Raw genomic sequence first — 23,684 nt, 5'->3', positions numbered from 1 at the left:
GAAAGGGGGAGAGAAAAGAGGAAGAGAAACGGAGCCGAGAGAGAATAAAACGGCCACTTCAGCTGTTTTCTTCAGCATTTATGTAAAACACGCAGGGGGAAAAAAAATGGCACGAGATACAACAATCTGAAATTTAAAGCTGGGAAACAGCGACGGCCACAGCCTGGGTATCGCTGTGGCTGATGCTGACAGTGATCGACTTGACACCGGCTTGCTTGGCAGCGGCAGCGGCGGCACCGTGAAGCTAAAATAATGAAGATCTCTCGTTAGCGTTGCCGATCACTAGGCAAGAGGAATATATGTGAAAGTTGTACTTACGTTAACCACAGGGGCGCCGTTGGCGTCGCTTGTAATCTCAATCTCCTTCAGGGCGGCACCGGAACCCTTGCTGCTCACACCCAAAGACTTGAACACAGCCTCCTTGGCACTCCATCGGCCTGCGAACGAGGACTGAGGCGAGGGGGCCTTGCGGCAGTACTCCTGCTCGCTGGCAGTGAAGTTGCGCTCCACGAAAGTCTCGTTGGAGATGTTGATAGCGTCGATGGCCTCAACATCAACACCGACCTTGGAGTTAGCGGTCGCGTTCGCCTTGGCCAAAGACTCAACCATCTGGCGGGTTCTGTCCTCAGACTCGGCCTTGGGGGGAGTGGCTGAGTACTTCAGCTCAGAGGTCTTCTTGTCAAGGCTCACACGGTAGTCGGGGTTCAGGAAGACCTTGCTCTGCATCTCATCCTCGTAAGGAGCCTTGCTCTTGGCGACGAAGATGCTATTGTTGATCAGACCGTTGTGGAAGTAGCGGTAAGCCTTCTTCTGGCGAGACTCAACCTTGGTCTTGTAGGTCTCGTACTGAGCCTGGTCAAGAGCGGCGTACAGGTACTTGGGGTGAAGACCAATGACTTGGGCGCCCTTTTGTCCGAAACCGAAGGAAGTGACCGAGAATGCCTTGATACCGTCGGTTTGGATGCTGCGGCTGGGGTAGACAATGTAGTCGAACTTCTCCATCACCTTGTCAACGTTATCGGCATTGCGGTTACCGGGGACAAGACCGGTCTCCAACACTTGGAGACAGCCGTTGAACATCCAGGCACCAGCGGCACCCTTGGGGTGACCAGTGAGGTACTTTTGGAAGATACCCATAACGGCATTACCCTTCTTGCGACCAAGGTGCTTGAGCTGCTGGCAAATGACATCGGACTCGTTCTTATCGTTGGCAACAGTCGAGGTACCGTGGAAAGAGGCGACACCAATATCATCAACAGTCAGACCCCAAGTGGCCAGGGCACCACGCAAAGGAGCGATGCGAGAATCTTGCTTCCAGAAGTTGTTGCCCAGAGCGAACTGTGCGTCCTTCTCCTGGCGAATAGCCTCACGCTCAATGTGTTGAGCGCGCTCTTGCATGTACTCAGAGGCGTTGAAGGTCTCATCACTCTGAGCTTGCATAGCATCGACTTCCTCTTGGAGGTAGAGCAGCTCAGACTCATGCCATTCCTTGATCTGCTTCTTGCGCAGCTCCATTTGACGGCGGCGGTACTTGATATCCAACAGAGGCGAGGGGAACTTACCAGGGTTCTCACGAGCAGTGGTGAGAACACCTTGGCCAGGAGCGGGGACGGAACGGCCAATCTTATCAGTGGCAGTGGTGGTCAAGGCAATAATACCGTGGATAGGCACACCCATGTCGAGAGCAAGCTGAGCACTCATGATGAGCTGCATACCGCAACCCTGGGACTCCATGAAGCCGGCACGGGTGGTGGTGGTGGGACGAGACATCTCTTGCGGGGTACGACCGTGGGCGAACTCGTCTTCAGCGTTGCTGGTGGCCTTCATGTTGGCGAACTCGTAAGAGCCCTCCTCCTGGAAGTCATCGAAACCACCGACGAAGCAAACGCGAGCCTTGCCCTCGACAATGGTCTCATAACCAATGTCAACGGACTCAACAGCAGTGGCACAAGCACCAACGGGGGTCTTGATGGGACCAGTGGAGGACAGGAGCAACATGTTGACCCAAGCACTCATGGTGTTGATGAAAGACTCTTGCAGAATGTCCTTCTGCAAAGGCTTGTCGAGGTAGCGATCCTTGTACATACCACGCAGAGCGTGGGTACCACCAATACCGGAACCAATGCAGTTACCGACCTCAGAAAGGTGGACATACTTGTAGAACTCATAGGGGTCGGTGATACCAGCGGAGAGCATAGACTCAGCAGTACAGACAAGAACGAACAGGGTCACAGGATCCACTTGTTCGATGATATCGGCAGGGATACCGTAGCGGCTGGCATCCCAGCCAGTAGGGACCTGACCAGCGACCAGGCGGTCGAATTGAAGAGCCTTGGGAATAAGCAGGGTGGCGCCCTTACGAAGACGGACGGTAAACTCGCCAGAGTCGGGGATCTCGAAGATCTCGACATTGTCTCCGTGCTCGCGCTTGAACTCCTCGGCGGTCTCCTTGGAGGCCTCGAAGGGCTCCAGGTCTTCCTGGATGACAATCTCCTGGAGCAACTGCTTCTTCTTGGGGTCGTAGCCCTTGAACAGTTCGGGCTCGATCAGACGGATACCAGTGTGCTCGAGAATAAACTTCTCGTACTTAGGCTTGACATCCTTGTCATCAACCGGGTCGCTAGTCTTAGCATCCACCCAGCCAGAGTAGGCCTTGCCCTTGAGGGGACCATTGTGGTGCTTAATAAGACCCATGATCCAAGCCATTTCGACGCAGCCCTCCAGAGAGAACTTACCGTGGGCCTCCATCTGCCAACGAGTACGGGAGTTACCCCAGGGACCAACCTCGGCGAAACCAGTAACAACAACGACCTTGTCCAGGTTAACCATGCCCTTGAGAGACTCGTTGATAGGCTTGACCTCGGTCTCCCAGTCGGGAAGAGTGGGGAACTCGAACTTGATGTTGGCACGGGGCTCAGCAACAACCTTCCTGTACAGAGCACCACTGTCCTCACCATTGATGACAGTGTTCTCGATAGCAGTCTCCTTGAGGACAGCCTGGCGAATGTCGCTGCTCTCCATGATGTCGGTGCGAAGCTTGGTCATCAATCCCTTGAGGTCAGGGATGAACTGCAGACCTCCGTTAAGATCAGCGAACACGGGATCGGACTGGCAGAGGTTGACGATAGCCGGCGACATCAGACCCAGAAGGTTGAAAGCCATCTCCTGCTGGGAGAAAGTGCGAACACCAAGCTTCTCAACACCCTCGGCAACCATATTGTTACCACTCATGAGACCAGTACCACGAGTCCAGCCGATGACGGCACCGCAGATGGTGAGGTAGTTGCTCCAGTTCTCCGAGTACCAACGGTTGAAGAGGGTCTCCAGGGCAAGCTTGGATTCAGAGTACAGACCGTCGTTACCGAAGGTACCGTGGTTGGGTGACAGGGGCAAGATGACTTGAGCCGGGCGAGTCTCAAAGCCGTGGGCGTGCTTCTGAGACTTGATGGAGCCCAGGAGGCGAAGAAGGTTGGTCAACATGATACGGTGAGCCAGCTCAGACTTGGAATCAATGGAGTCGATCTCTCGGCCATTCTCGGGAATAGCAGCGAACGGCACCACAAAGTCCAGGTCCCAGCCCAGACCCTTCTTGGTGTCGTAAATGTAGTCGACGAGGGCCTGGACATCCTGTTGGCTACCCTGGTTGAAAGGCACGACGACCAACTGGGATCCACGAGCACCATAGCGGGCATACATGCCCTGGTAGTACTCAGTCACCTGGCGAGAGAAGCGACTGGTAGTAACGACGACCTTGGCACCACCGCTGATGAGGCCCTGCAGAACCTCGGCACCGATAGAACCAGCACCGGCACCAGTCATCAGGACATTCTTGCCCTGGAAAGAGAGACCGTCCCGAGCAGCGGACTCCAAAACATCCAGATAGGTTCCGGTGAGCTTCTTGTTGTAGTCCCAGCCGTGGTCGCTCTTCTTCTTGAGGTGAAGGAAAGGAATAGTCTCCACCTTACCGGGGCGAGTCACGGTACGCTTCAGGCCGTTGCGGCCCTTCTTGGCTTGGCCGTTCTCCTGGGGCATGATCTGGTTCTCGTTCATGCTGAGGGCGTGCAGAACATCCTTGTAAAGGGCATCGAATTGAAGCTGCGAGGTCTTAGAAAGACGATGCTGCTTGCGAATGAGCTTGTAGACATTCTTCAAATCATTCTGCACCTTGGTGCGGTTGCTGTACTCGGAGATAGGGCCAGCTTCGGCCATCTGCTTCACGTAGTGTTCCAGCTTACGGGCACTAGCACGGTCAACCTCCTTGTAATCAATGTTGCCATGAGCATCAATAGTGGTCTGAGGACCAGTAGGAACGGCCACGTCCTTGTAGACGGGAGCAACATCAAGAACCTCCCGGCAGTTCTCAATGAGCTGTTGGCCCAGGGCCTTGGCAAGCTGGTATGTCTCACCACGCTCAGTCGGGCAGTTGTCGATGTGATATTGCATGAAATCGAGGAGAAGAGGGTTGGAACGGTTCATGATGCGAATGCATCGGCTCACGATCTCGCGGTCCACAACCTGCAGACGGCCGAAAATAATGTCGTAGTACATGCTGAGGGCATCTTGACGGGCCCAGTTCCAGGAAGAGTCGTAAACACGGGCCTTAAGGGGGTCGAAGGAAGGCTCGATACCGGATGCGTAGAAGTCACCGTGCTCGGCCTGCCACAGATCAATCTGGGCCTGAAGAGCCTTTTGGGTCTCCTGGGAAGTGACAAACGCCTTATCACCAGCTCGCAAATCCATCTTAAGGTAACGGGCAATCACCTCCAACTGCTGCTTGAACAGAGCACGCTGGTCCTTGGTGAGGGCATCAATGGCAGCTGGGTCCATCATCATGCCACCACCACCACCACCGCTGTCTCCACCAGCAGTGGGAGTCGAGAGATTGATACCCGCACTGGCAGCGTACTTGTTGGTGACATCGTCGAGGAAGGCCTTGGCATCGGCATCGGAGCCGAGACGGGCTGCCGGCTCCATGGTGATCGCCAGCAAGAGCACACCGTCCTGGCGGCCCGAGCCCAAACCCCACCGAGTCTCTAGGTACTTGCGGACTGCTGTAATGTTGAAGCCACCGGGCATCTTAGATGAGACTGTGCGGGCAATCAGGGATGATGACTGCTTGCCCAATTGGCCGTTGAAGGTGGCCTGCATCGCGGCACCCAACTCGTCCAGTGGGGTGTCCTCCGGCTTCTCTGGTGTGGAACCAAACTCCTTTCCAAGATCTCCCAGAATTTCGTTTTGTAATGTGGATTTACCTATGCGAAAGCAGAAGGAAAAAACCGATTAGCTCCTATCGTGAGATTTTCTTGCGGTAATAATTTTTTTTTTTTTTTTTTTTTTCAATTTGTTCACTGAACTTACCTCCAACAAGATCTTTAATGGCTTTAGTCAATGGCACATCGGCCAAGCTTTTCTTCAACTTCTGAGCCACCAGGGACCGCAGAATATCTACAGCAGTAACTGGCGCATCTTCCACGGCGGCCGCGGGGCCGGCACTGGGAGGTGGGGGTGCCGCAGCAGCTACGACAGCCGGTGCTGAAGAGCCCGCTGCGGGGGTTGCTGCAGGGGCAGCCTCTGCAGCCTGTTCCTCCTCATCAACAGGGTCGACGTCGTAGTAGATCTCCTTGGCATCCTTGTTGTAGCAGAGAATCTGACGTTGAACGGATGTAGCGGCATCGTAGGCCTCGTATTTGGAGGCAAGGGTTCGACGGGCCATTCCACCGAGGGTATCTGCAGGACCGATCTCGACAATGCGCTCAGTGCGCTGTTCGGCGAGAATAACATCTTGAGTTTCAATCCATCTGACGGGCGAGGCAAACTGGTAGGCGAGCAGCTCCACCAGCAAGGTGTGAGCCAGCTCCTGTTCAATCTCCGGACGCATTGTGTATGTGTGGGTGTGGGTGTTTAGGTGTAAATTGGGGGGTGTTCTCGTTTTATCTGGATTCCGGGGTATCGAGGATTTCAATTAAGGTAAAATGTTAAGAGAGCAGGACAAACGTCCTGGAGGGCGTAGGACAGAGACAAGTCGCCCGAATGCCCACACAAAGGCGTTCTTGGGGTAGAGAAAAAGAAAAAGGTAGGGGATGGTGGGAAAGAAAAAAAAATGAAATTATACAAAACACGAAATGGGAATTAAAGAAGAAGGAAGAATTGATCCAGTTCTGGAGGAGAGAACTAGAATCGGGGGAAACGTCCACGCCTCAAGAAAAAAAAGAGTGGGAAAGGGTATCGATAGGAACGATAGCGGGCGGTGTAATACCGGATACAAGCTGGTCATGTATGTAATGTAATTAATATGCCACTCCTAGAACTTGAGGTCCTTTTCTGTATTTTTGTTGTCTTTTTTCCAACTTTTTACCTTACGAGTGAGTTGCAAGCTCTACCTTTGGCCTGTTCTTTTTTTTTTCACTACAATACCAGGGTATTATGTATTATGTATCTGAAGCTATGCAACTATATTTTTATTTTTATTTTACTATATGCTTGTACCACCTAGTGGTTGAATGTACTAGTAAAAAGTACGAGGCCTTGGTATCTACTATAGTTGAATGATGATCCAGGTAGCTACCTAGAGATAATGAGTATACTAGGTACTTCAGTAACAGTGATGAACCCCAATCATCTTTCAACCGGATAGAAGGGATGGGCAGTTGAGTTGTTCCTTACTCTTGTTGGGGCTCACGGGGACCGCAGAGCCCGGATCGGTACCTGACAGAATTAGATAAGCGCATATGACCAATCAAGTGTGTTCAAATGGAGTCGGAGCTCCCAACAACCCAATACTGAAGTGGAAATGCCCCAATCCAAGCTGCAGTTGAGCCAGTAAAGGGGAGCAATGGCAAGGAGAAGAGATCCACTGGGACCACTTGGGCCACTGGGAACCACCTGGGACCACTTCAGCCACTTGAACTACATGGGATTACTCCTTTCTGAGTCCCCAGTATATATGGATGGCTCTAGAATAATCATCAATACCATACAATGAAATACCGTTCCGGCCGAAGGATGGACAGGTTGAAGGTGGAAAGAGTTGATTCCCGTTGAACATTGGGGCCACTCACCGCCCTAAACTGTTTCGGGTCGAATACAATTCAACAGCCAAAAAAAAAATCAAAAATCAAAAAAAAATCAAAAAAAAAAGATTGGGGTCATCTTTTTTCCTTGAGAGTGGAAGTATCAAGTAGAACCTTGAAGACTTTCTGCGGAACCATTATCACGAGTCCTCTAGACGTACTCGTCGTTCCCCATCAATACCTTCCCTTTTACTCCATTCTTCCTCTCCATCTCTTCCTCTTCTCCCCTCCCCCTCTCCCCCGCATCTCAATTTCTTTTTTTCTTTTTTTTGATATCATTTGGGATTTGCGTTTAATAATTTAATCTTCTCTCCATTTATTTGGCTCTTCCCAACCCTTTACCGACTTGTAAGTGCTTTTTCCGGCTTTGGGCGGTTTTTTCTCTCTCTCTCCCCCAATTGTCTTGTCTATCCTGGTTTCTTCTTTTATTCCTCAAATTGCAGAGAAGAAGCTCATACGTTTCTGGTTATAGAATCCTTCCATTACCGGTGAATCCCAGTTGGGTTTCTGGGAATTGATTCAATAATCACCGAAAAAAAGAAAAGAGTCAAGGAAGAGAAAGAAAGAAAAAAAAAGGAGAACTTCCATCATGTACGGCACAGCAACCGGTCCCCAGACCGGCATTAACACCCCTCGATCGTCTCAATCGCTGCGCCCTCTTATCCTCTCACATGGTTCCCTCGACTTTTCCCTCCTCGTTCCCACCTCGCTCCATTTCCATGCCTCGCAGTTGAAAGACAGCTTCACAGCCTCCTTACCCGAGCCCACAGATGAATTGGCATTGGATGATGAGCCCTCCTCGGTAGCCGAACTCGTGGCTCGTTACATCGGCCATGTTTCCCGTGAGGTGGAAGAAGGAGAAGATGATGCCCAGGGCAGCTACTTGGAGGTCCTGAAGCTTATCCTGAACGAATTCGAGCGAGCATTCATGCGGGGCAATGATGTTCACGCTGTGGCTGCCGCGCTTCCAGGCATTGTCGCCAAGAAGAACCACGTTGTGGAGGCCTATTACGCTGGACGGGCTGCCGCTGGCCGGCCCACCAAGCCCTACGACTCAGCTCTGTTCCGCGCTGCCTCCGAGGATGCCGCTGGTATCTACACCGTCTTTGGTGGCCAGGGAAACATTGAAGAGTACTTTGACGAGTTGCGATCTATCTACACCACTTACCCCTCCTTTGTGGAGGAATTGATCACTTCATCGGCCGAGCTTCTGCAAACCCTTTCCCGGGAACCCGAGGCCAATAAGCTCTACCCCAAGGGTCTGGATATCATCCAGTGGCTCCAGGACCGGGATTCTCAGCCCGATATCGATTACCTGGTCTCAGCTCCCGTCAGTCTGCCCTTGATTGGGTTGGTCCAGCTCGCCCACTACACTGTGACTTGCAAGGTTCTGGGTCGTCAGCCAGGTGACCTCCTTGAGCGCATTCGAGGAACCACTGGTCACTCACAGGGTGTTGTGACCGCTGCGGCTATTGCCACGGCCACCAGCTGGGAATCCTTTGCCCAGGCGGCGAAGAATGCCTTGACCATGCTATTCTGGATTGGTCTTCGCAGCCAGCAGGCTTACCCTCGCACGTCCCTGGCTCCTTCGGTGCTCCAGGATTCAATTGAGAACGGAGAGGGATCCCCCACCCCGATGTTGTCCATCCGGGATCTCTCCCGGGCTGCTGTTCAGGAGCACATTGATGCCACCAACCAGCACTTGCCAGAGGATCGTCACATTGCCATCTCCTTGGTCAACAGCGCTCGTAACTTCGTGGTGACTGGTCCCCCGATTTCCCTCTACGGATTGAACTTGCGTTTGCGCAAGGTCAAGGCCCCTACCGGTCTGGATCAGAACCGGGTTCCGTTCACTCAGCGCAAGGTTCGCTTCGTCAACCGCTTCCTGCCCATCACCGCTCCCTTCCACAGCCAGTATCTCACCTCCGCCTATGATCGAATTCTGGAGGATCTGGAGGAGATTGATATCCCCGCCAATTCCCTGGTTATCCCCGTCTTCAACACCAAGACCGGTGAGGATCTGCGCCAGCTAGGTGACAAGAGCGCTGTTCCCGCACTCGTCCGCATGATCACCCACGATGCGGTCAACTGGGAGCAAGCCACCGTCTTCCCCGGTGCCACCCACATTGTGGACTTTGGTCCTGGAGGTATTTCGGGTCTGGGTGTTCTTACCAACCGCAACAAGGACGGTACCGGCGTCCGTGTCATCATTGCTGGTGAAATGGACGGTACCAACGCCGAGGTGGGCTACAAACCAGAGCTTTTCGATCGTGATGAGCACTCGGTGAAGTTTGCCGTCGACTGGGTCAAGGAACACGGTCCTCGTCTTGTACAGACTTCCACCGGTCAGACATACGTCGACACCAAGATGAGTCGCCTGCTGGGCATCCCTCCTGTCATGGTGGCCGGTATGACTCCCACCACTGTTCCATGGGACTTTGTGGCCGCCACGATGAACGCTGGCTACCACGTTGAGCTTGCTGGTGGTGGTTACTACAACGCCAAGACTATGACCGAGGCCATCACCAAGATTGAAAAGGTCATTCCCCCGGGCCGTGGTATCACCATTAACCTGATCTACGTCAATCCTCGGGCCATGGCCTGGCAGATTCCTCTCATCGGCCGTTTGCGCTCTGAGGGTGTGCCCGTTGAGGGTCTGGCCATCGGTGCGGGTGTGCCTTCCATCGAGGTCGCCAATGAATACATTGAAACTCTTGGCATCAAGCACATTGCCTTCAAGCCCGGCTCCGTGGACGCCATTCAGCAGGTGATCAACATTGCCAAGGCCAACCCCAAGTTCCCCATCATCATGCAGTGGACCGGTGGCCGTGGTGGTGGTCACCACTCCTTCGAGGATTTCCACCAGCCCATTCTTCAGATGTACAGCCGACTCCGCAAACAAGACAACATCGTCATTGTCGCTGGTAGTGGTTTCGGTGGCGCCGAGGACACCTACCCGTATCTCTCTGGTACCTGGTCTGCCAAGTTCGGCTACCCTCCCATGCCCTTTGACGGATGCTTATTTGGTAGTCGTATGATGATCTCCAAGGAAGCCCACACCTCCAAGAACGCGAAGAAGGCCATTGCCGACGCTCCTGGTGTGGATGACGCCGAGTGGGAGAAGACTTACAAGCAGGCCACCGGTGGTGTGATCACTGTTCTGTCCGAGATGGGCGAGCCGATCCACAAGTTGGCCACCCGTGGTGTCTTGTTCTGGCAGGAGATGGATCAAAAGATCTTCAAACTTGACAAGGCCAAGCGGGTCCCTGAGCTCAAGAAACAGCGCAACTACATCATCAAGAAGCTCAATGATGATTTCCACAAGGTTTGGTTTGGTCGCAACACCGCCGGAGATACTGTTGACCTGGAGGACATGACCTACGCTGAGGTGGCTCACCGCATGGTGGACCTCATGTACGTCAAGCACGAGTCCCGCTGGATTGATGATTCCCTCAAGCGTCTTACTGGTGACTTCCTCCGCCGTGTTGAGGAGCGATTCACTACCGCTAATGGCCAAGCCTCTTTGCTCCAAAACTACTCGGAGCTGAACACTCCCTACCCTGCTGTTACCAACATCCTGGCTGCCTACCCCGAGGCTGCTGCCCAACTGATTAACGCGCAGGATGTCCAGCACTTCTTGCTGCTGTGCCAGCGCCGCGGACAGAAGCCTGTTCCCTTCGTTCCCTCCCTGGATGAGAACTTTGAATACTTCTTCAAGAAGGACTCCCTGTGGCAGAGTGAGGACCTGGAGGCTGTCGTTGATCAGGATGTTGGACGTACCTGCATTCTCCAGGGTCCTATGGCTGCTCGCTTCTCCAACGTCATCGACGAGCCTGTTAAAGACATTCTTGACGGTGTTCACAATGGCCACATCGCCGGTCTGCTCCGTGATGTCTACGGTGGTGACAAGAGCAAGATTCCTGTGATCGAATACTTCGGCGGCAACCTTGTTAGTGCCGAGGATGAGGATGAAGTCGAGGGTCTCACCATCTCCGAGGAGGCTACCAAGACCAGCTTCCGCCTTTCCTCCTCCACTGCTGATTTGCCTGAGCTGGACCGTTGGCTACGTCTTTTGGCTGGCGATTCCTACTCCTGGCGCCATGCCTTGTTCATGGCGGATGTTTTCGTCCAGGGTCACCGTTTCCAAACCAACCCCTTGAAGCGAATTGTGGCTCCTACCCCCGGTCTCTTTGTGGAAATTGCCAACCCCAGTGATCCCGCCAAGACCGTCATTAGCGTTCGCGAGCCTTACCAGTCTGGCAAGCTTGTGAAGACCGTTGAGGCTAAGATTAACGAGAGCGGTCAGGTCAGCCTGACTTTGTTCGAAGGCCGCACTGCCGAGGGTGGTGTTGTTCCCCTGACCTTCCTCTTCACCTACCACCCAGAGACCGGATACGCTCCCTTGCGTGAGGTCATGGGAGATCGCAATGATCGCATCAAGGAGTTCTACTACCGCATCTGGTTCGGTAACAAGGATGTTCCTTTCGACACCCCCACAACCGCTACCTTCAACGGTGGCCGTGAGACTATCACTGCTCAAGCTGTTGCCGACTTTGTCCACGCTGTCGGCAACACTGGTGAGGCCTTTGTTGATCGTCCTGGTAAGGAGGTGTACGCGCCTATGGATTTCGCCATCGTGGCTGGTTGGAAGGCCATCACCAAGCCTATCTTCCCCCGCACCATCGATGGAGATCTGCTTAAGTTGGTCCACCTTTCCAACGGCTTCAAGATGGTCCCAGGTGCTGAGCCCCTGAAGGTTGGAGATGTTCTCGATACCACTGCTCAGATCAATGCCGTGATCAACCAAGAGTCCGGCAAGATGGTCGAGGTTTGCGGTACTATCAAGCGTGATGGCGAGGCTATTATGCACGTCACCAGTCAGTTCCTGTACCGTGGTGCTTACTCGGACTTTGAGAACACCTTCCAGCGCAAGGACGAAGTGCCCATGCAGGTTCACCTGGCCACCAGCCGTGATGTCGCCATTCTGCGCTCCAAGGAGTGGTTCCGCATGGATGAGAGTGAAATTGAGCTTCTGGGTCAGACTCTCACTTTCCGTCTGCAGAGTCTGATTCGCTTCAAGAACCAGACCGTCTTCAGCAACGTCCAGACCATTGGTCAGGTTCTGTTGGAGCTGCCCACCAAGGAGGTTATCCAAGTGGCATCTGTCGACTACGAGGCCGGTACCTCACACGGTAACCCGGTGATTGACTACCTCCAGCGTAACGGTACATCGATTGAGCAGCCTGTCTACTTTGAGAACCCCATCCCTCTCAGTGGCAAGACCCTGTTGGAGCTCCGCGCTCCGGCCTCTAACGAGACTTATGCTCGTGTCTCTGGTGATTACAACCCCATTCACGTGTCCCGTGTCTTCTCCAGCTACGCCAACCTCCCCGGCACCATCACCCACGGCATGTACAGCAGTGCTGCCGTGCGCAGCTTCGTTGAGACCTGGGCTGCTGAGAACAACATTGGCCGTGTTCGTGGCTTCCACGTCTCTCTTGTCGGTATGGTTCTCCCCAACGATATGATCACTGTCAAGCTCCAGCACGTCGGTATGATTGCTGGTCGCAAGATCATCAAGGTTGAGGTCAGCAACAAGGAGACTGAAGACAAGGTTCTGCTGGGTGAGGCTGAGGTTGAACAACCCGTCACCTCATATGTCTTCACTGGTCAGGGCTCCCAGGAGCAGGGCATGGGTATGGAGCTCTATGCTAGCAGCCCCGTTGCCAAGGAGGTCTGGGACCGCGCCGATCGCCACTTCATCGAGAACTACGGCCTGTCGATCATTGACATCGTCAAGAACAACCCCAAGGAGTTGACCGTCTACTTTGGTGGTCCTCGGGGTAAGGCCATTCGCCAGAACTACATGGCGATGACCTTCGAGACCGTGAACGCCGATGGCTCCATCAAATCCGAGAAGATCTTCAAGGGTATTGACGAGACTACCGATTCATACACTTACCGATCCCCCACCGGTTTGCTGTCTGCTACCCAATTCACCCAGCCCGCTCTCACCTTGATGGAGAAGGCCAGCTTTGAGGACATGCGCTCCAAGGGTCTTGTGCAGCGTGACAGCAGCTTCGCCGGTCACTCCCTTGGTGAATACTCGGCCCTGGCTGCCCTTGCCGATGTCATGCCTATTGAGAGCTTGGTGTCCGTTGTGTTCTACCGTGGTCTTACCATGCAGGTTGCTGTCGAGCGTGATGAGCAGGGTCGTTCTAACTACTCCATGTGTGCTGTCAATCCCAGCCGTATCTCCAAGACCTTCAACGAGCAGGCCCTGCAGTATGTTGTGGAGAACATTGCTGAGGCGACTGGCTGGTTGCTTGAGATTGTCAACTACAATGTGGCCAACATGCAATATGTTGCCGCTGGTGATGTAAGTTCTTTCTTTAATATTTGTTTTCTTTTTGTAGCCACAAGAAATATTGGATACTAATCATTCTTTCTCTCTCTATTTAGCTCCGCGCTCTTGACTGCCTTACCAACCTTCTTAACTTCCTCAAGGCCCAGAACATGGATATCCCCGCTCTGATGGAGAGCATGTCTCTCGAGGACGTTAAGGCTCATCTAGTGAGCATCATCCAGGAGTGTGTCAAGCAGACCGAGGCCAAGCCCCGCCCAATTCAGCTGGAGCGTGGCTTTGCCACCATCCCGCTCAAGGGTATCGATGTGCCCTTCCACAGTACCTTCCTGCGCTCCGGTGTCAAGCCCTTCCGGTCATTCCTGCTCAAGAAGATCAACAAGACCACCATTGATCCCAGCAAGTTGGTGGGCAAGTACATTCCCAACGTCACTGCTCGTCCCTTCGAGATTACCAAGGAGTACTTTGAGGATGTGTACCGTCTTACCAACTCTCCCCGTATTGCCTCCATTCTGGCCAACTGGGAGAAGTACGAAGAGGGTACCGAGACCACCTCTCGTGCGGCCTAGTGATGTATCTATTGATTCCCCATTCTCGTCCTTCTAATGTGTTTATTGTTTTCGTGATAGAAAGACCTTGTTTTTTTTTCTCGGTCGTGATGTGACATGTCTCGAATCTTGGCGGAGTTGTTCCTGTTGCATGTATATGAGTCTCTTTATCTATTTTTTCTTCTCTTAAATTATTCATTCAAGTTTGATTATATTTGATATCTCTTTTTCTAATATGTAGTCACGATTTGTTTGATTTAGTGTAACAGTCTTATAGCGTCTTCCGGGGTTATATTTAAGAATATGCTAAGGAGAGCAATCTTAGCTTTTTAACTACGAAAGAAAATACATGGTACGAAGTAACTAATGATCAGATCAAAAGAGATGACAAATAGGTATTCGTGGTAAATCGGTGGCGCTAAGATTCATTCATTGATTCGATCATTCAATTGGTGAGAAGACTTGGATGATAATGATTTAACACGTGGTCTACCTCGAGCGTAGGGGGATTATTGCAAAGGGTTGATCTTAAAGAAGTCATCCGAGACAGGCCTTATGTCCCCTTCCAAGGACCAGGTCGAAGCAATCGGTCGTCTTTGCCGTAAACACTGACATCTTTGACGATGCCAATGAAGCGACGGTGGATTTCCTTGTTATCGCCGATACGGGGGCGGAAAATCCGAAGAAGTTCAACGGTGGTAATACCCGTTGCCGGGATAGATGCATGAATCTCTGCAGGTGTTGGGAAGGATATGTTTCCAACTGGCCCGGGTGTCGAACGTCCTAAGAATAAAGTCAGTATACTGTGTCAAGGAAGATTTCTGGAACGATGACTTGCCTCGACCTCCGTCGGGGCTGCTAGCGCGGCTTCCAGAGAAGCTTTGATTGCCTGCAATAGGGCTAGCTGCCCGGGATCCCTGCGGCGTGGCCCCCCGAGAGCCACCGGAAGGCGGATTGAGCTTCAGTTTCTTGGATTTGCCACTCTCGCTCATCTCAGCACCAGATGCAGCATCAATATCGCTGCCAGAACCAGAACCCCCCATGGGGATATTGCGGACTCGTTTCTTGCCAGCCTGATGTAGTTTGTCAAGTTAGTATTACATTTCACTCATTACTCATATGCTGCACTTACTTGCACACCAGAGGGCGAAATTGGCCTTGAGGTAGGCTGTGGTGTCTGGTGAGCAGACGAATGCTTGTTCTTGACCTTCTTTCGGGAAGTATCGGTGCCACTAGCATCGGAGCCACCAGGCGAGCCGAGTCGCTTGCGAGATGCGGTGGATTTCTTGAGAGGGTCGGTATGCTTCGGACGACCGGACGGCGTAGTGGCTCCTTTGGGTAACGATGCACCCAATTCTTTCTCTTTCTCCTTCTTTTCCTCCTCGGCTTTCCGTTCCTCCTCCTTCAACCGTTCGGTTTCACTGTCGTCGGAGCTCTAAGTAGATGGAAATTGCCCAGTAAGTCTCACAGCCTCTTGGGTAGCAGATATGGGAGTAGAAAGATAACTTTACCTCCTCTTCGCTATATGGGTTAGCGTCTGAACCACTGCTGTAGTCAAAATTCCTTTCTCTCTTCTTCAGAGCTTTGCGCATCTTTTTCCCAAGCTTGTGACGGGCTTCACGTTCTCGCTTTTCTCGCTGTTCTTCCTCTTCATAATCCTTTTCTTCCTTAAGGTCAAAGACGTTCGCCTTGAGTTGGTCATCTTTGATTCGTTTTTCAGCAGCCTTGGTGTCTTCATCTTGTTCATTGAAAAGATCATCATGTTCCTCGTCGTCTGCGAAGCGGTCTTCTTCAAAATCCATCTCACTGGCTTCGAGGCCCTCTCGTCCGGCCAGAACACCCTGCTTTCCGGCGTAGACCTTCCGCGATTTAGCAAATTTTTCTAACTCCTTCTGCTGTGCCACCTCTTCTTGTTTTTCCATGAACCATCGCGGATCCTTCACCCGCTTCGCCATAAATTTTTCTGCTTCTTCAATCGTCAGGGCCTTAAAATGACTCTTGGCGCTGAATTTGTACCACTTTTCAGCGGGAATCATGCGCATCTTGCCGTTATCAAGGACGAACACTGCATGGGTCTCCGATAGAGCAGCTTCGTAGTTACCCACCCAGATATTACGATTGTCAAAGTCCTCAAGGTGCCAAGGTAGCGCCTCCTCATATTTGATCCGGGCTCTCGCAATCTCCTCGGGGGTCATATCAGACTTGAAAACTTGTTGTGTTTTTTGCTTCGGGGCATTTGGTCGCTTCGCGGTTGATCCGACCGAAGGGGCGATCTGTGCGAGGTTTTCGGCGCGCTCCTTCTCCCGTGCAGCTCTCTTGGCGTCGAGAGCTTCTCGCTCTGCCTCATCAAGTTGTTGCCCATCGGGACCTACCATTCTTTCCGCATTGTGATCCTGATTTCGGGGGCGTGGGTCTCGACGCTGCAGCCTGACGGGTCGCGTGAATTGGGATTCATCGCGTGGGTCGACAACTCGCTTGGCGGCAAAGCGAGCGATGTGGTTCTTCAGTCCCTCGCGCAGGGCTCGTTTCGTCGTCACCACCGGATAGTCGACATATTTCTCGGAAAGAAGGGGGCCGCTGAATCCATTCACGGCGTGATCATCTCTTACAGCGGCTAGTCGAGGCCGCTCCAGTGGCTGCGATACCGGTAAGGTGTTGGGAATCATAGGTCGCGAGGGAAGAGTCTTGGTAGCTGTGGTGCCCGGCGGAATAACTCCTGCTGGAGCAGCTCCTACTGGTCTCACTGGCCTTCTCTTTGGGCGAACCAAGGGGTCGGCAGCTTTAGGGCGACGCATTCGCATGGGGGGAGCTCCATGAGGCCCCGTCTGTGTGCGCCCATTCGAGGGGTTGGTCGGCGTAGACATAATGCTCTCAAAGAGAATGTTGAGGAGGGGGGGAGAGATCTTTAAGCATGAAAGAGACTCATGGGTCAAGGAAGGATGGTGCCTGTGGGTGAGAATCCAAACCAAGAGTGCAAGAAGTGAGAAGCTGCGGAGTTGTCTTGCAGCCTGACAATGATGATGAAAGATCACGGGGTAGCTTAGTCATTGTTGGAGCCTGAGGCCTTGGCTTTACTCGGATTTATCTACTCGATCTTGACTCTTGTTCACTGCAGAGTTGTTATAATATTCAATTCAAATTTGAATTCAACCTTTGCTTCGGTTCCTTTTCTGATCTGTTGAAATTATCTAAGAGTAAATGAACCACCCTCCTGGAAGTTGAGAAGTTCAATTACCCCTCAGCATGACCATGTTGTACTCCCCCAATCGTCACTTAATTTATGCACAAGTTCCGACGAAATCTGAGGTCCAGGATTTATCAGTATGTCTCATTCTCTAGCAGTCATATGGGATAAAACATCATGGGCCCAAATTTTCTTTCCATCAGGGGAAAATGATTATAGTGTGTAATGTATATATCATGACTACAGAGCATGACTACGGTACATGCTAGAAAACATGCATTACCTACTTTGACCTGGGCACAAGGAAGGATTCGGGGGGAGACTTTCAAAGGAAGAGAAAAAGGTCCGCCTTTGTATCAATAATTCATTCATTCATATACTCATACATTTGCAGATTCAAAGTATAGGAAAATTCAGTTTCCAAACTTCTGTCCTGGCTCCAAACGTCGGTATGGACAGGCGATCCAGTCGCAGCCTTGTTTGTAAATCTCCGTCCCCCACCATTGAAATCCAGTGACCCAACCTGGATAGATGAGAGCAAAGAACACAACCACCACGGCAAATGCGAGGCCTGAGTCTAAAGCGGCGGACAGGGTCATTGCATACTTCTCCCACCAAGCCGTCTTGCGGCGCCGAATCACGTAGTTAAACACGAAACATACCAATGCCCAGGTGGAGAAGTTCAAGCCGGTGGCAGGGGGGATCCAGCTGAGACTACCGAACAGGATGGGAAAGTTGACCTTGCGCCAAAAGCTTTTCTTGCTTCGTCGACCAAGGGCCCAGGCACCCAACGGTGCCACGGCACCGATCAAAAATGCCCACACCAGGGGCCGGTAGAGGCCATCCGGCCCGAAGAATCTCTGTGGGCCCACGACACCCCAGAGAATACTCCCATTGAAATGCACTCGAGCAATCGGACAATTGAATCCATTTAGCGCTTGAGGGGTACACAACTTTGGGATATGGGTGAACATCCAGTTCAGCACCCCAATCTGGGTTAAGCTAGACACCAGTGTGGCGAGCATTTGTACGCCGAACAAAATGCGAGGTGGAATCTTCATATAATGACCAAGTTTGAGGTCCGAGGAAAATTTGATGCCTTGAGCGGAACTGATGTAGGAGTATGTCACGAAAATCATGTTCGCAACGGGCCGTCCAGGAAATACGATGCCACAAAGCAGTTGACAGATTAAGTAGAGACTGCTGTGTTGATTGGTCACAGCCATTATGATGCCAACGGGGATAAAAAAGACACTAGTCATTCCCAGAGCCAAAAGCAGCCCGTACCAAGGTAGGTGAACCGGATAACTGTAGAAAGGATGTCAGTATTACGATACAAGAAAATAAAAAAACTCGGAGGCATCATAACATACTGCTCCACGGTAAATATGGCAGTGACAAGCATCGTGATGAGCACTATGAGATACCATGTGAGTGGGGCATCTTTATAACGCCTCATCAGACGACAATGAACATCTTCCGTTCCCGGAGGCATCTCTCGAAGAGCCTCTTGCGAGTCTCTGGAGATATCATAGCTGCGACGAGGCGGCTGAGGTCCTCTTTCGCTCCTCAAGGGCTCATATGTGTCACGATCTGGAAGTTCTCGTCGTTCTTCGAATGCGCGGCGAGTTTGTTGCCAAATATCTTTGCCATACCAACACACGGTATGACTAACCAATGAGGTGAGAGCCGCAAACTGAACCCCATATGACAACACATAGGTAATGGGGAGATATACTGGCGAGTAATCCTCGTAGGCCTTCTGATCGAACACGAACTCTGGAGTCAAAATTCGGCTCACGTCGTACGGATGGCCCTCATTATCGAAAACGGCTGCCGAGAGGATGGGCATAAAGGACGAGAAGAGCACATTCTTGAAATCTTTTCCCAGGGGTCTCATCAGCCGGGTGCGCCACCACAAAAGGAGCCAAGAGTCACAACTTACACAAAATAGGAGCAATGATCCAAATGACGACCACTAGTCCCGTGACAATATTCGCTGCAGCCCACCAGGGCGTGAGTAGAGGGGACCCAATATAGGCAATTTGAGCCCAATCAAACGTCACAGGGAACATCCCAAGACCCGAGGCCACACCAAACTACGACTCGTCAGCAGCTTATCCCAGTATCCTTCCTGGAAACAGGTAAAAATAACAGGGGAAGAAAGGAGGGGGAAAGCAGGAACACATACGAGATTGGAGACCACCACGTTTTTGGGAGCAAACCAAGTAATCACGCTGAAATAGCTCAGTGCAGGCATCAGTAAGCCCGGAACAAAGTACCAAAGAAAAGCCCCTCCCCAGACCAGTATGAAAAACTTATATCTAGAGATACTCCATCCATCGGCTTTCTTGTTGGTTGTCTTGTGCATTGTAGAAAACATGGCAGTGGACATGAGAGTTCCCGGCCATATCATCGCGGATGGCCGCACTAGAAAGCGTCTCGTTAAGCCAGCAAAGGCATAGCCTAGGACCTGAGTCGAAATTATAAGCAGTAGCTGATATAATATGGGAACTTCCTGGTTATAAAATTTATGTTGCTCAACGATCACCTATTCTGCTAGTCAGCCTTGAAAGAAGTTTGTTTGAGAATGAATCGGTCTGGGTGATGGATACTAACGTCCGTTGCAAAGGCGAACCCAAAAGAGACATTGCTACTGATGTAGACGCAGGCATGTTCCTTCTCATTCCAACGGCCCTGAGCAAGCCATAGTCGAACCCGAGACACCCACGATCGGTTGGGGGGATCAATCTCGCCAGCTAGAGATTCCCGGTGGTCGAGGGTTCCATTCTCAAACAGCTCGAGGGGATCATCGGTCCGCTTCAATAAAACATCCCAAAACTTGCCCAGGGGGTGGACTAAGACTAGAGCAATAATCGGGGTGATGGCCACGCTCGGGTAGCGAAGTGAGAAGAAAAGATTCGCAGCGGAGCCCGTCAGTGAGAATATCAAGGAGAGAATCCACATCCGAGGGGCTATATAATGGACATTGGTTAGTTCAAATTGATCTAAACTATATAGTATTCCAGGAGCAGCCTTACTGTTGATGGACAAAGTGATATCATCTGTTGCTGGGACGGTTGCTCGAACTTGAGCATAGCTAACATCAGCGGCGAGGCAAAGTTAGCCTTGGATCGTGCGCTCAACGGGTGGAAGCCGGTCAAGGTCAAACTCACGGTGAATTATCCGGGGGATCCTCCTCGGGAGACTTTGAGTCCTCGTCCTCGACATCCAGGGCATCTTCCTCATCACTGGTCATGTAGGGGGACGAGACTGGAGTTTCTTGAATTACCGGATTTCCAGGTACTGCCAACCCCGTCGCAAATGAGAATTTTGAATCGGCACCCATACCTACATCAGAGGTCGCAGATGAGGGTCGCCGGTTATGGGTTTCTCTGTACCAGCCACTACTTCTTCGACTTGATGAGTGCGAGCGTTTTGATTTGGGATTAGACCTCGACGGGCCCTCAGCACCATTCTCGAAAGTGGTTTGGTAGGATCCTTCTTCGTTCACTCCCCTACGGATATTCTTCCGTTGTGCTGGCAGATGGGCCTCGTCGTCGGGGCCATGTGGGATACGTACAGCACCGTACGAGGTTGAGCCCAGGGCAGGCGACGATCGAATCAATGGGGTGCGTGACATGAGGACACGGAGGAGGCGCTGGGCGAAGGACGTGGAAGCGGGCGGGCTCACGTCGAGATCCAGGTCAAGGTCAAGGTCAAGGTCCGAGTCGCAATTTCCATTGTTGTCACGCCTGCCACAATTATCACACAATTCAGGATTGAGATCCAAGTGTGGATTGGGATTGGGATTGGGATTGGGATTATTAAGATCGGAGTTGGAATTGGGGCAATCGCAACGATTGACCTCCACTTGGTCCGGTTCGGCGGGAAGCCTCTCGCCCCTCGGCTTGGGACAAGACAGCTTCCGCGTCTGTAGCGGAATCTCGGCCGTCGTGATGGGTGGATTGGAATTGATTTTTCTTTAGAGCTTTCTCCCTTCTTTTTATTCGTTGGTGTAACGTATATTTATGTTGTACTCCATAAAAAGAGGGGATCAATGATGAAATTGAGGTTACTTTGGGATTAGATCGTGCAGTAGCTCCAAGCGAAAGATTTGACCATTTCTCCGGCCCCACATGTGCGGCGGCCGATAGAGGCCACCCCTAGGTCAAATCCCAATTTCAACTTTCCGACCGGCAGAAAGTAAATCAATTACGAGTAATTCCAAATTCATATTAGTTTTTGAACTCCATTATGTTCAGGCAGTTCAGCGCTGCATATCACAACAACTGGCAAGAAAGAGAGGCTGAGATCCTAGTCATATAATCCATTCTTAAGTCCCTTCTCAAGACTACTCTCAAGACTACTCTCAAGTCTATTCTCAAGTCTATTCTCAAGTCTATTCTCAAGTCTATTCTCAAGTCTATTCTCAAGTCTATTCTCAAGTCTATTCTCAAGTCTATTCTCAAGTCTATTCTCAAGTCTATTCTCAAGTCTATTCTTAAGTCTATTCTAAAAGTGACCCGTATTTAGATCAAATCCCTTAAGATATTCCTGTACGTGATAAATACAATACAGGCGGGAAACATGGCGGTGAAGTTAGAAACTGAAATTGGGATATGACCTAGGGGTGGCCTCTAGTTAACTAGTTATCGGCCGCCATACCACATGTGACTAAGTGAGGATTCAATGCTAGTCAACTAAATAACTGATATATCTGTTTTAACGACATTTGAAAATCTTTTGGAATGTTTATTCAAGGTATATAATATCTTCTTTTTGTTCAATGTTTCTTCTTGCTTCTTCTCTTCTATCTTTTGGGGGGGAATCTCTCGACGTCTTAAAACAACTCTGTCACTTTCTCATCTTCATCGGCAGGTGGTGCTTCAATCTTCGCCTGTGCCTCTGTCAAATCTGCGTCGGTTTGGCCTCCCTCTCCTTCCTCGTCTCGCATCAACACCTGTACAAGTCGATCACATGCTTCCCGTACATCTTCATCCTCAACGTTCAAGTGACATTCCCGAATGAATGAGTACACTTGTACCGCACGCATTTGAGCCCGACATTCGGGTGTGGTGGTCAACAAAAGTAACGTCTCCAGATGGGTGGTGAGAATGGTGGGATCGCTTTCACGTTGCTTGTCTGGCGGTAGCAATTGAAGGTCCGGCAGCATAGACGCCATTTCATCGTCGGGGAACTCTTCAGGTCCGGCAATGGGGAGGAGCAGATAAGGCAACAGGTTGGCCTCATCTTCGGCGAATAACATCGGGTGGGAGGGGACGTCAAAGGCCACATTCTTGATGGTGGAGGCAACTCCCTTACGACGAATTTCGCTCTTGTGTTCGGTGAAGACTGTCAGTTTGGTGATGGGGACAACTCCATCATATTCCTGTCGGGTAGTGAAATAGGCCCGTCCCTGTTCGGTTTGGGATAGATCGGCAAAGAAGTAGGACAGGTAATCGTAGTTGGCGTGCTTATTGAGTCCCCCCTCTGCGCCCTTCACAAAACAGTCCATCAACTGATCAATAGCATTCTCGGAGGTCGAGACGCCCTCGGGAATTCGGCGCTTCAATGTATGTAATTTCTGAAGGTGATCAGACTTGATAAGGTTGGCCAAAAGCATGGCGGCTTCATCGACATTTGGGTCCTTGATGTTCTGTATTTCAAATTGGCAAGATATCAGTTTGTGTCAATCTTCTTGGATTAATGCCAGAATGTTCACGTACCGTCAGTTTCAGCAAGAGGGACTCGATGTATTCGTCATCTTCGGCTAGGGTCTTCAAGATCTCCTCATCGGCCGAGAGGTTGACTAGAATGGTCAACACATTCTTGGCAATTGGCTATTGGATAAGATATTTATATCAGTGACTGTTAAAATCGATATTGCGTTGGGAAAATTGGGAGGAATGGATTCTTGCGCCGCACGTACGGTATAGTCCCGAGTCAATAGCTTCAGATCGCGAATAGGAAGCAATTGGTGCCTTTTGAACAAGCTAGGTTGAGCGATAGAGTATCCGACGAGCTCTTCACAGGCTATTAAGTGGTTCTGTATCAGTAAGAGGTCAAAGAAAGGGAGACATGAATAATTTGACTCTTACCGATTTGCCGGATTTGTGAATTTCCATGATGAAGAAAGTCCACCAACTTTTTATTTCATGAGAGGTTTTAGTCAGCGGCAGTTTCCCAGGTTAGATATGGAATCGGGGAATTCAGCAATACATCTTCAGTATCTGTAGGCATCTTGAGGGTTGTACAAGTTAGGAGTATTCCAAGGGTTGGTGCGGGGACAAAAGGAACAAAAACTTTTTTTTTCCAAGTCCGTAAAGTGGGGGAAGTTCGGCGTCATTCCATGGGATTTTCTTGGTATAGATTATTAATGTATGTAGTATATATATACTATATACAAATTTAAATAAAGATAAATATGAATAAATACAAGTAGTACTAGTACCTCATATATCTTGGAGATTACGTTTTCAAAATGTTATATATGTTAACCCACAGAAAGTTGCAGT

General features: G+C 51.1%; 5 protein-coding genes across 5 annotated transcripts; 1 reads left to right on the top strand and 4 right to left on the bottom strand.

Moving 5' to 3' along the window:
• Window positions 1–133: 133 nt before the first annotated feature.
• N7466_006266 (trifunctional fatty acid synthase subunit FAS2) lies at window positions 134–5,878 on the bottom strand (the record flags this gene model as incomplete). The annotated part of the gene is made up of 3 exons (XM_057165663.1): window positions 134–244; window positions 319–5,252; window positions 5,359–5,878. The coding sequence occupies 3 exons, from the start codon at window positions 5,876–5,878 to the stop codon at window positions 134–136; spliced, it is 5,565 nt and encodes a 1,854-aa protein (XP_057021262.1).
• Window positions 5,879–7,659: 1,781 nt separating this feature from the next.
• Window positions 7,660–14,003, top strand: N7466_006265 (tetrafunctional fatty acid synthase subunit FAS1; the record flags this gene model as incomplete). Its single annotated transcript, XM_057165662.1, has 2 exons — window positions 7,660–13,449; window positions 13,533–14,003. 2 exons carry the CDS (start codon window positions 7,660–7,662, stop codon window positions 14,001–14,003), a joined length of 6,261 nt encoding a protein of 2,086 aa, XP_057021261.1.
• A 532-nt stretch (window positions 14,004–14,535) lies between these two features.
• On the bottom strand, window positions 14,536–16,846 carry N7466_006264 (transcription factor IIF subunit TFG1; the record flags this gene model as incomplete). The annotated part of the gene is made up of 4 exons (XM_057165661.1): window positions 14,536–14,765; window positions 14,827–15,055; window positions 15,115–15,417; window positions 15,494–16,846. The coding sequence occupies 4 exons, from the start codon at window positions 16,844–16,846 to the stop codon at window positions 14,536–14,538; spliced, it is 2,115 nt and encodes a 704-aa protein (XP_057021260.1).
• Window positions 16,847–17,579: 733 nt separating this feature from the next.
• N7466_006263 (uncharacterized protein) lies at window positions 17,580–20,809 on the bottom strand (the record flags this gene model as incomplete). The annotated part of the gene is made up of 7 exons (XM_057165660.1): window positions 17,580–18,474; window positions 18,540–19,047; window positions 19,112–19,265; window positions 19,358–19,639; window positions 19,786–20,141; window positions 20,208–20,266; window positions 20,343–20,809. 7 exons carry the CDS (start codon window positions 20,807–20,809, stop codon window positions 17,580–17,582), a joined length of 2,721 nt encoding a protein of 906 aa, XP_057021259.1.
• A 1,200-nt stretch (window positions 20,810–22,009) lies between these two features.
• N7466_006262 (protein HGH1) lies at window positions 22,010–23,294 on the bottom strand (the record flags this gene model as incomplete). The annotated part of the gene is made up of 4 exons (XM_057165659.1): window positions 22,010–22,825; window positions 22,896–23,009; window positions 23,099–23,215; window positions 23,268–23,294. 4 exons carry the CDS (start codon window positions 23,292–23,294, stop codon window positions 22,010–22,012), a joined length of 1,074 nt encoding a protein of 357 aa, XP_057021258.1.
• Between the last annotated feature and the right edge of the window lie 390 nt (window positions 23,295–23,684).

Source organism: Penicillium verhagenii, assembly GCF_028828195.1.
Source record: "Penicillium verhagenii strain IBT 33310 chromosome Unknown utg000006l_segment0_segment0, whole genome shotgun sequence".
NCBI classification, from domain to species: domain Eukaryota; kingdom Fungi; phylum Ascomycota; class Eurotiomycetes; order Eurotiales; family Aspergillaceae; genus Penicillium; species Penicillium verhagenii.
This window is presented reverse-complemented; position numbering and strand designations above follow the sequence as displayed.